This window comes from Hetaerina americana, unplaced genomic scaffold (assembly GCF_022747635.1).
Source record: "Hetaerina americana unplaced genomic scaffold, ioHetAmer1.1.p SCAF_6, whole genome shotgun sequence".
NCBI lineage: Eukaryota > Metazoa > Arthropoda > Insecta > Odonata > Calopterygidae > Hetaerina > Hetaerina americana.
The window spans coordinates 49517463-49530545 of record NW_027287205.1 but is presented as its reverse complement, the minus strand read 5'-3'; the positions used below and the strand labels follow the sequence as shown (position 1 = coordinate 49530545).

The window sequence follows — 13083 nt, the reverse complement described above, 5'->3', positions numbered from 1 at the left end:
GAATTATATGAATGTACACGTTCATAGGATAAGAATTAAGACTATTTATTGTTCTGGTACAATTTAGTCTCAATGGAGAAAATATAATAACAAATGGGACGGTTTATGTGATCATGGTGATAATAATGAAGACTTAAGCAAGAGTTTGCAAATATGTATTTAAAACCCATTTTGTAGCATCATTCTTTGCTAAATGAACAATTTGTAAAATATTTTTTCGCAGTGAAATGAGATTATTAGTTCAGTGATTGGTAGAACGTTAATAATTGTCGTCATGCCATTACTATTCGTTGCATAATCCTGAAAGTTAAAGAGTAGCTAAGTAATCAAGTTCAATTATTTTACTGTGTAATTTTCATTGACACATCCATAAAGGCCATTTTGAGTAATTAAATCATGTTTTGTTGGTTATAATTACGCAGCATGTTAATAAATGCATTTATATGATGTGATTAAAGTGAAAGCCTTAAAACAACACAATATTTTAAGCACCAAGCCATTGCGGTAGTTACAAAGAGTGATAACCTTGGTTTGTAGAATGGCTCACATTTGGCAGCACTATGCCAAATCGCAACAATAAATAAACTTGGCGGCTTGTTTTGCAAAGTCAACGTAGGGGAACTGTTATTTCCCTAGTTTTTGAGTAGGTAAAGGATGAACCATATTTATATTCATCGGCGAATTAACTTTCTCAGTGATGATGAACATATCTCTCTCCAGCAGTAATGTAAGAACAAGGAAATTCCTCAGCAGTTTGAATTCTAAAACAGACTCTCCGTGACCACTCGGTGTGGTGACGCCAGAGGTCATTGCAGCATTTGAAGCATGACTTTCCTATAGGTATCTCGGCACTTCCGAATTACTGAAATACTTTGATTGCTCGCCATTTCAGACTGAATATGGAAATGATATATGCGAGAAACTTTTTTATTCAATTAATTCTGAGAAGAAAATATTTATGTCGTATAGTTTATGTTGAATTAAATTTGGCTTATGAAGAAGCCAATCGGTTGGGTATGTTGAGTGATGGTTAATTAAAAAGAGCAAATAGATTTTTCTAAATTTGCAGTTTCGGTTTAGGTGGCGTTTTCGGTTAGAGGATTCCAAATCGTCCACGAGATTACACGAGAAAACGTATTATGCCTCGGTAGTTGTTTGATGGCATAGGTGCACCATGCCTTCGGCGGGAGTGGTTATAGGGGGCAGTGAGGGGGAGAGGAGAGCTGTTACGGTACTCGGAAATGGCTTTCTCTCTCTCTCTCGCCTTGCCCCACCTCCCCTTTTCACCGTTCCAGCCAAAGTGCCATCCGGTTGCCGGAAAAGAGACACTACACCGCTGGCCGAGTTGTTTCCAACCCTCCGTGGGCATTGGCAGCCTATCTTGGGAGCGAATCGTGGGTAGGGGGGATGTGGGAAAAGGTTGAAGTGGAGAGGGTAAGAGGTAATTCAAAGGGGTTTTCCCGGGGCGTTGGGTCGAGTGTCGGTTTCCGAGAGGGGTTGGTGGAGGAGATTGGATTGAAATTGCCTCAATACAATTTGGGTGAGTGCGGTAAAATGTACGTGGGTTTGCAAGCGAGGCTTCTTGACAGCCGTTATATAGTCATTGTTTTGGTGGTACAGTAGTTCTGGGACTATGCTTACATAAAATCGGGATTGCGACACTAAGAACCGGTGGAATGTTTTATATTGCGTTGTCTGTGCGATATCACATTGCGGTTTTTAGCCGCCTTGGAGTGTAAATTACCGCACAGCGATGGAAATGCGATTGATATAAAGATACTGCGATGTTACATTTCTAATATCGACCCTCAATATAACAATCGAATTGGTGATCCATGGATGAATATCGATTTCAGAGTTAGCTATATAATAAATGGGCATACTTTTTATTTACCTCCATACCTTCCTTACTAGGGTGCAAATAGAAATATCATTAACAGAAAAACGATAAATAGAAGTACGAGCTCTGTTGTGTCCCCAATGTGGGATATCTTCCCCTTTTCAAGCTATAAAAAAACAGTAATCAACCCGAATGTGGGTTTGGTAGGTAATGGTGGAGTTCACTGTGTACTAAGCCCGACGAACTGTGAAATTCATGCGTCAGGGTAGGGGGGGGGTCAGTTCAGAGGTATATGCAATGCATATTTCAGCTTGCGGATTAATATCTGTGAAGAGGCATAAGATGGCGTACTCATTTTTCTCCCTTTTTCCCCCGTAAAACTTTGCCCCTTTTACTTGGGTTTGAAATGGCAAAAACGAACGTTTTCGGGTCAACTTGGCACGTTTTGTGATAATGTGACCCCCTTGTACTGTGTATGGTTTTCAAAATCGACACTTTTTTCCCGGTTTTAGTCAAACATAGGTTTCTATTCAGCTCTTTCCCAATAAATACCCATTATTGAATATGTTGAGTGTAATCCCAAGAAACGCTGGATGCGTTTCTGATGTGAAAATGGAAATAAGCTGGCATGTAATGCATTTTACTAAAAATATTGAAAATGTCATGAAACATATTCAAATCCTTTTTTTTCCTTAAACTTCACTCTCTTCCTGGTGTGCATCAGTACATACAACCGCCGATGGAGAATTCTGGACTTATGCGTACATTTCAGAGATTGGCATCAGTTCCTTGATACCGAGAAGTACATAAGATTCCTCTTCGGGGTATTCCTGTTGCCATGCAATCGAACGATTGGTACTGGTATTGGGGCACCTAAACTAGTTTGCTAACCCTTACCTTGAAAATTTAAAAATATTGATTCGATCACGGCCACTGTTATTGTCCGTTCAATTTTCTGTGACTAAGATCGCTTTTGTTGAACGTTACGGTTCAAAAATCTTGGTTCACCGTCTCAATTACTTCCTTAAAAAATCCCATTTTTAAAGAAATGATCCCTTAGTCGGTTTCGAAGATTTGTGGGATGAAAGTGTAAATTCTTTGAATATTTTCTTGAGTTATGGCCTAACTCGTGTCCTTCTTTCCCCAGATGTTTATCATCTTAAATTAAATAAGAGAACTCGATGGAGTTTCAGCGATTTGTAGAACGTCAACGCCATGATTTCGTGGATACCAAGAGAGTTTCTGTTGAAGCAGTTACTTTTGCCCATCGGAAAAACCGGCTGGTCCGTGGCCTAGGCTTCTTTTGCTCGTTGCCACACGCGGTTATTCGGCCCTATTTGAACTTTCGCACTCACGATCGCTTATTTTACACGCATCCAAAAACGCCATCAACACACATCTCAGTCAAAATTGAATTTCGGCGCGCATTGAACTACGCAAGTGGAGAAAAGGGACCCGCTGTTCATATTAAATAAATGAAGCCAATGCAATTGTTGAAAACGCTTCTCACTCTAGTTGCAGCTATACGAACCCTTTGTATTGTGCGGCCTATCTACCATTTACGTAAATGCCTCGTATTCATCGAGTACCCGCCTATTTTGAGCTCACTCACATCTTTCTATCTCCTCCCAGTCCCGAGATAAGAATTGGGATGCCTTCGAACTTAAAGGCCTATCGTAGGAAAAGTATTCTTTAGATTAATGTTGTAATTGAAGATGTGGTTGAATTTTGATTTGGTATAGGCGTGAGTGATAAAATTAGGAGAAGTCGAAGAAAATGATTCTCTAAAAATATATATATATATATATATATATGTATATATATACATATATATATGTATATATATATATATATATATATATATATATATATATAAATGTATATATATATGTGTATATGTATATATGTATATATATATATGTATATATATGTATATATATGTATATATATATATATATATATATATATATGTATATATATATATAAATATATATATATATAGAGGTATTTTTTGGTTATGATGACCTATCTTAAAATAATATGTGGAAATGCTAGGTCTTTTAAAAAATGATAATCCAGGTATGTTATGAAAAAATTGTTGTAAACATTTTTAATTGATCGAAATCATTGTGCAATTGAGAAAAATGCTTCGGTGCATATCTCATTTACACTACTTTAACTAATCGTCCCTAGTTATTTTGTGCTAGGGTCTTTGATATTGGCCTAAGCTTTATATTAGTATTTGCAGCTTGAAAACAGTGGTGAAGGTTGTTGATTATCTTTCAATGTATTTCCCATTCTTTCCGATGCGCATGGTCGTATAAGCTTCCGGGAATATTTATCTTATAAAAGCGAATATTCTCCGTTAGATTCTCATTCGGCGGTCAAAACTGTGTATAAATTTAATTAAGTTGTAGCCCGTGATATACATATAAATTATTTTTAAACTACATGTACTTCGGAATTTTTTTTGGCCATTTAAATTTATAAGGATCGCAGGATGTTGGCAGGATTTGGGTTTTGGGTAAATTGGGTAATCTATCAGAACGTTTTCTGTTGTGGAAATTTACGAAGAAGGCTTAGTGGCGAAGGAGTGGAAATTATTGAACTTCCTGAATTCGAAAAGGGAGCGAGGTCTGTTGTCTCATCCGAGGAGTGTTTCAAACGCATTATAAAGGTTCGAAACGGTTTCAGGGAAGGCGCGGCGTTGCCCCACGCTCAATTTTCGTGAGCGTGCTTTCTTTTAATAGCCTAAGTTTTGAAAAGGTCGGACAGCAAATATGGGAAAATGTGATTTTGAGCCTATTACAGAGTATTGCGACGGCTTTTCTTTCGGCTCTGAGTGGTAACATCTCAGTCCTTGTACAGTACTTGGTAAGTTTTGAAAATCGATTTCAAGGATGGTCGTTGGCGGCTAAAGATGTTATCGACCAGGAATCTTTTTTGAATTACCTCCAATATCATCATTCTGTCCCGGAGGTACTTACGAAGTTCCTCTCATTGTAAATTGCCCACTAACTTTTATTATTAGTAAATCAATTTTTTACACTCAGTATTTTACTCATTTATTTTATATTTACACCTATTATCATGTTGGATGTGATATCCCTTACAATCTAAAAAATATTTCTTCCATTTCGGTTGCGTAATTTAATATTATTTGGTGCTTAACATAATCGGTTCTATCTTAAAAAAGTAACTACTCATTATTAAAACGGTATGCCTGGAGCTTTTAATTCATGACTAGTAATAATTGGAGTCACCTATTTTGTTAGTGTTTTGGACAATAATTGATATAGTAATAGTGCCCTACGAAGAAGAATTTGCGTGAGATGAAGAAGCGTATACAAGGAGGGTATGGCTGGGACGTTGAGTTAGGATGTTAAGAAAAGACTCGTGAAATTATAATATGAAGCTTGATTTTGTACGTACTGCACGGAAACAACTGGACGGTAAGGATGGCAAACGAAGAAGCACTTGCCCAGATGGATGAGACAATTATTGAAACAATTCCAATGGAGGCAGGAAATGTGGATGCCGAACATTTTGAATGTCAATGGAATGTTGAAGACAGGGATCGAGGGGAGGACGTTAGGCAAGCCGAGGAAGTGTTCAGAATAAAGAATTGGCATGTTGGACGGAATGAAGTGAGGAAGGAAGTATTTGGAATTGAAGAGGGACTTATTGTAACGTTGGATATCGGGCTGTGTTTCGTTTGGGTAGGCAAAGAAATTATCGTTATTCAGTCTCTGTTCCTTAAAAACAGACAATATACGGTTGGCTACCTCATAATTATAATAATATTTGGCGACGAATTCTCAATTAAAACATCTATTTGGTACAATAATAAGTTACATTGATAGAGTGTGCTTGTCGTACTCATTTCAAATTACTCATTAGTTATGACTGCACTGCGTAACCTGTTGTTGAAATATGGTTACCTGATGCATTTTGACTTTTGATTATTGCAGTTTTACCATGCAGTTTATAAATGGCGTTTAATTGTAATCATTCTTTCCCAAGGAGGTAGTGCGATGGTTGAAATTGTTTAAGTCCGACTATCAGTGTAGGATACAGTCTTTCTCTCCTTTTCTACGCTCCCACTATTTTTATCTTCATACAGCCCGGGTGATTTCAGTCGAAAACTATAGCTAGAGGCCATAGCATAATTATATTAATTTAAAATTTATCAATACACGTATTTTCCAAATTAACAATAAAATGCTTGTTGCTAATGTTACTTACGAATGAAGTTCACTTTAATAATACACAGCTTAATGGAATCGTTTATATGTTAATATTACTTGTATTAATATGTACTCATTTTTAGGAATAACTTTAAACTGGAACAAAATTGATTGTTGTTAAGTCTGAGTGTTATATTTTGTTTTAAGGTATCCTATCCTTAGATATTTAGCAGACTCTTCGCTCTCGTCATCCAGAGAAAATCTTAGCACGAGTGAACCCAACTTTTACCACCCATGCATTTGAGTTATTCCCTCATAGGAAGTTATTAAACGGTTCAGAGTTTGAAAGATTAGGCTCGATTAAATTGGGACTTTAAAACTCATAAATCGACGGTAATGTTCAATACGAATGTTACCGAGGAAAGGATGAATGCCCTGAAAAGGAACGGATGAGATGTCCATTGTGAACGATGCGCGGTCGATCAAGGGTTTTCCTTCAACTTAATGACGACATTCTGTTGTTGCCACTTATACTGCAATCACCATTAATGCATCTTCGCCCCATACATTACATTGTCCTTTTTCTGTCGTGTCACGAGCGCGGTTTTGTATTTCATCTTGCCTTCGAAACAATGCGTCAACGCGTCGCTATTGTTCCGAATGAAGCGGATTACTCATGCCTATTGTAGTCTAATGGACTTCTTTGTTGTACACCTGTCTGGTAGAGAATGATGTTTTGCGTACGGCAATGCATATAGTCAGCTTAATGCTCTTTGAATGAGATTGGAATTCTCTCAGAAAGGAAAGCAGTTATGCTACTCTCCGTGTAACCTCTCTTGTTTTTTCTTATAACCGTCCAAGCGACCGCTCTTTCGTGGAAACACGGGGAGAACCGAACTCCCTTCTTTGTGCTCGTAAACTCAATGGAATCGAATAAGGGTTGTGAGAATAATAAGTGCTAACGAAGAATTACGCATAGAAGTCTTCTCACAAGATTGGTTTATTCATTTGCAATAGCGTAACTATATCCCTTCCGTCACTTTATAAAGAGGACGAATAAACCGTTAAAAATGAAATTGTATGTATATAATCTATTATTTTATTACTTATATAAATATCCAAAGGTAGGAAGATATGGGCATTGAGATTAGCAGCCTTAACGCGGTGAGATCGGGTATCATGTGTATATTACGCAACCTAGGCAGTATCAATAGTAAAAATTAAGTTTGGTAGTGTTGTATACTTCTTGCATTTCCCGTTCTACGTGAGTAAATAAATGTAATTATGTGGAATGAAAACTATCGAGTTGACTAAAAAATTGTTGATTTTCGAATAGCAGCACAAGAAACTGGACTACTTGGATTGGAATAAAGATAATTAACCTCCACATTATAAATGAATGGACTAGTAGATCTCAGAATACGTACCTATAATAACTCAAAGCAATTGGGATCTTACAAGGTTTTGTCCATTCGATTTCATATTTATTGTACATTATACATGGACAACTAGTACTAACAGAAATTTCTGACAACTGATGGAATCTAGTTGCAGGAAAAAGTTCACTGTTCCCTCGTATTATACGAGTACCTTGTAAGTACCGAGGTATTCATCCTTGGTAAATACGAGTTCCGTTCAAATTAAGATATAAGTAAACTAAGGATTTCTTTGCGAACATATCCCATCGATGACGTCACATATTTAGTCTTGTAAGCTATAATATGGTAAAAGACACGATGTGTTAGCTGTATGTCTGTACAATTATTTTTGTCGGAAAAATGTGCGAGTATTGAATGCCGAAGGAACTCCACTACTCCGTACAGGGTTTATCTATCGTCAGTGTATGAGTTAGTGGAAATTAAGCGTCTTCTTATAATTCGAATACGGCCAATTGTTAGTTCCTAACAACTTAGCCATCAATCATCAAAGATATATTTTTTCTTTACATTCCCCACTCCAGTATTCACTTTGCCGAAATGGATTTTGTCTTTGAGCGTAGAATGGAGATGAAACCAATGCCTCTGCTTTTAGCGTATTGACCTCTCTCACTGGGGAACATTGTCGTTTTCTTCCCTATTTCCGTTGAAGTGAAGCGGGAAGTTGAAGGACACGCGAAAAGGACATTTAAACCCTTAATGGGTTTCATACCAGAAACGATCTCGGAAAAAGTCAACTGCGGCGCTTTGGAAAATAGTTTTTTTCTCTCGCGTGTGTTCCTACTCATGCGAAATATCCCGTGTTGCTGGTTTCGTGTCCATGCGAAACTTCCTCGCCCCATATTCGATAGTAGAATAGTCCGTTAAGAGCACGTAAAATTCCATAGGGAGCGCTTAGATTTAAGAAATATATGAAAGCTTACATCGGTGTCATTTTTTCATTTCGTTTACTGTTGCTTCAAATATTGACCCTTCTAGTTATCACTTCGCTAATATTTATTACTAGTGAAATAGTGAAGGAGGTTTTAAATAGTGACTAATTACGGGTAATGAGTCGTTTTCTGAGAGCTAATGTGTTTGTTTTATTTGCCCGAAAAAAAGTGTGTGATCAATAATAATTCATATGCGTTTTTTCTGGCTTCACCAAAAGATGATTTATCCTATGTTTATGTATTCGATTGAGGTTCTCGGCGTTGACAATTTATATGGCTTCCCAAAAAGAGTTGTAATGTTTTCAGCAGCCATGCATGTGAGTTTCCTTATGCCATCATAGCAGGCAAACGGCTGAACCGATTTTGATGATTGAGGTGTCTTTGAAATCTATACGTTATATCCTTATATATACACACATAAATACATGTTTATATGAAAAAACATATAAATATATATATATGTATATATATATATGTATATATATATGTATGTATATATGTATATATATATGTATATATATATATGTATATATATATATGTATATATATATATGTATATATGTATATATATATACATACATATATATATATACACACACATATATACATATATATATATATATATATATATACACATACATATATATATACATATATATATATATATATATATATATACACACACATATATACATATATATATATATATATATATATATATATATATATATATAAAATATCTTCGAAATGGAACGCTCTTCGGCGACACACAAATATATAAAAAACACAGATGTGGATTTTTAGAATATAGAGACACAAAGAAAGGACACTCACAATTTGTTATTTGCCATTCTGAAGACGACAGCCGTGCTGTCGAAACGTAAAATAACAAATTGTGAGTGTCCTTTCTTTGTGTCTCTATATTCTAAAAATCCACATCTGTTTTTTTTATATATTTGTATATATATATATATAATATGTGTGTGTATGTATATATATGTGTGTGTGTATATATATATATGTGTGTGTGTATATATATATATGTATGTATATATGTGTATATATTTATGTATATATTATATATGTGTGTGTGTGTGTATAATATATATATATATATATATATATATATATATATATATATATATATATATATATATATATATATATATATATATATACAATATTTCCTTGACTGGGACTTGGACACCTGATCTTTCATCGCCAGCATAGCTCTCTCTTAGAAAAAAATGTATACATATATTTTTTTGCTGAGAGAGAGCTGTGCAGGCGGGAGCATAATAATTCCTTCTGGTTGGACCACCCATGCCAGATAGGTCGAGGTTTAGGAGCCAGATGATAGGTAGTCCAAGCAGCATCTGTTCCTCAGTGCGAAGCTGTCTGACCCCAGTGGGGTGGCCATTGAGTGATGGTGTCACGTTAAAAACACTATTGAGGAAGGCAATGGGAAACCACCTCATTATAATTCCCAAGAATATAATGATGGACAGTAAAGAGAATATGAGTCCTGGCAACTACGGGACTTGGCCCAATTGGCCGTGTGTCGTGCCCAGCAGGGGGGAGAGGCAAGGCTTCTGCGGTTGTCATCTCACAAAACCCTTGCAAAGGAAAACTGACAGCAGCAGGACAGAAGACATAGGAGAAGAAGACCAAAGTAGTTAGAATAAGAACCAGGAATCTTAGGACAATGTTGAGGGCAGGAAAATTAGAGAATACTAAGCGAGAGATGGAAAGAGGAATTATAGATATTTTAGGTCTATGCAAGGTTAGATAGAAGGATAGCAGGGATTACTGGAGTGATAGTTATTTAGTAATATGTAGTGGTGTGGGCTAGAGCCAACAAGGGGTTGCAATGATAATGAATAAAAGGGTAGGAAGAAGTAAAGTCAACGAAGAGCAAGCAACAAATAGAATATTATTAGTAGAGAAAAAAGCAGAACCGCCGAACTTGGCAATTGTTCAGGTATACATACCACCAAGCAATAGATAGGAAGAGGTCTTTATTTGGGCGAAATTGAGACCTAATGGTCCTTTCTTCCATTGAACCCCTAAGCAATCATAAGGAGGAAGAAGTCAATAGAGGATATATGATCAGTTAGGGGACATAATCACGTGTGTTCCTGCTGGAAAACATTTGATAGTAATGGGGCATTGGAATGCAACGGTAGGCAAAGGAAGAGATGGTGATTAGGTGGGGGACTTCGGTTTAGGACGTCGAATATTTATAGAATGATTTTATTTCGAATTTCTTTGAAAATCTATGATAGTGCCAGAAGAATCTTTTGGGTGCTTAAATTTCATTACCTTTGTCAAAAATGTTTTGTATTTATTTCAGCCAGAGTTTATCTAAGCTGTTCATTTTATAGATGGTTAAGTTGGCTGGGTAACTTTGTCATGAGTTAAAAAAAATTGGCAGAGATTTCGTTTTGAAGCAACTAAGGGGATATTTAATGAAACATATTAAGAACAAATATAAGAAAAATAGATTATCTCATCTACCACGTTAACTCTGTATTGAAAGTAAAAGCATGTAATAATCCATGTGTTGGTTATTTTTTACTGTTATATTGGAAGTTTTGATCTAAATAATCGATATTTTAAAATATATTTTCAATAGTGATTCCCTAAAAATGTAGAAGTGTATGTTAATTTGTGAAGGAATTAATGTGCAGGAATCCTGAAGTGGTCTTCAATGCAAAACAATCTCTATTAGGATATTAAAACACTGTGACTGAATCTATCTTTCTCCTTTGTCTTGAGGTTTAATTGAATAAGGAAGAACAAGAGTAAAAACAATAAAAAGAATAAGGAAGAACTATTTTACAAGTTTTTCTTCCTTAAAATGAACAGCTTCCTCTCTGAATACCCTTGATGGCAAGATTGCTCTCTCAGGCCTAGTTGTAGAAAGCATGGATGAAATAAGAACAATTTTGTACCGCAACTAGAACTTGAGACCATACACTAAATGCATTACATTAGCTATCAAAGATCTCATCCCTCCTACAGAGTTAACTCCTTACTTTGTTCACAGTTGCTCAAGGTTTCCAGTGAATTTGAAAAACAGATAAGTCCAATGGACACCATGGTACACCATGAGATATTTTGTGTCAGCCAGGATGATACTATCCCTGTGAATGGCTGTTAAGTAGCCAAATGTTTCCTAATTACTTGTGATGGCTACCTAATGTGTTGCTTTAGTCAAATTACTTTAATGTGTTAGTTGAACATATTATGTTATGTGGTCCATTTACTTAAACTTATCATTCTTATGCATCTTATAGAGGTATATTGAGAGTAATTTGCCAAATAATTATTATCTGAAAGCATTCCATCTCTCTCTTTCTAGGAACAGTTTGATTCATTACGTTCCCAGCATCCTAATTTGGATGAGGCAAGATTATCAGCATTACTTTCAACCGCTTATGCCCTCCTGTCTCCTGAGTCTGCTTCCCTCTCACTCCCTGACTTTCCAACAGATGCGCTTCCAGTTGCTGCTAAGCTATTGGTATGGTAATCAGTTATGTATGGATTTATTGCGGTATTAGATCTTTAATTTCTATGTTGGCAGTTAATATTAATTTAAGTTAATATTCTCCTAGTACTAGTGCAAGTTTTAAACTCAATTTAAGCCACTGTCATCCTCTATGAGGATGACAGTGGCTCGTAAGATAGTGGCTCGTAGAGGACTCTAAGTCTACTTTTGCTTTGCTTTGAACTTCAATGGCTGTTGGTGAATTTGTCGTTTCACGTGAAATGGCTCTCTTTTCCTTCAAGGTCTGGTATTTTTTTTCAATGCAATGGTCTAGTTTAATGCAGTGGTGGTACACTCATTGGCCTTTTAACTTTACCGAGTATTTTTATTTTATATGTTTTCCCACAGATATTAAAACTCAGTACACAATGTTGGAATTTACCATGTCTCTTTGATAGTTCTTGTTTCAATTTTAAATGCCATGCCTTGTCGCCCTATTTGAATATGTTATTATATCAGAAAATCAAGGGAACACTGTCTCAGAACCCCTAGAGTTTTTAATGTCACAATCTATGTTTCAAAAATTTTATCATGTGTTAATATAAATTTAGGTTGTGAAATTAATAAATGAGCTTACAACATGTTCCCTTTATTTCCCTCTACAATGATATGCATCATAAATTGGATTCTTAATATTCTCTTTAACATCTTTAACAATAAGTTATGAAACTACTTTCAGCATTTGGTTTTCAGTGTTCATTTCACTTTTTGGTCCCTTTAGTTGATGAAGTTCAGAAATCTCCTCAGAATGTTTTAGAATTTTTGTAATAGTAATGTTTTGTCTACATTATGTTGCAACCATAACTGTTCTTACATTGATACCTACAAATATGACTTTTCAAGTGACTTAAACTTCTGAATCCGATCAGCCACTCCAAACAAACTACTTCCTTGGAGTTTATTATTAATTTATAGTAAATGAATTTGTAGAATATCAATTTATTTCAGATAATCCAGGTTCGTTATTGTTTCTGAAATGGTATAAGCAAGCGTTAGACACTGTTCTATAATTTCTACCACATGTTTTTATTTGAACTAAATTTTTGTATATTTAATTTCCATGCTATTTTTTCTCATGTAACTTAAAACTTTGTGGATATACTTTGAACTATTTGTTTTATATGGAATCATTAAATCA

The 13083-nt window shown here is 35.6% G+C and overlaps 1 protein-coding gene across 2 annotated transcripts in view; it reads left to right on the top strand.

Annotated features, from left to right (window-relative positions):
- Window positions 1-13083, top strand: part of c12.2 (von Willebrand factor A domain-containing protein c12.2) — a 108368-nt gene that overhangs the window by 49470 nt on the left and 45815 nt on the right. For both annotated transcript variants that reach the window (XM_071594177.1, XM_071594178.1), the window contains exon 7: window positions 11760-11918. In XM_071594177.1, the coding sequence (XP_071450278.1) occupies window positions 11760-11918 (159 nt within the window). The remainder of the gene's footprint in view (window positions 1-11759; window positions 11919-13083) is intronic.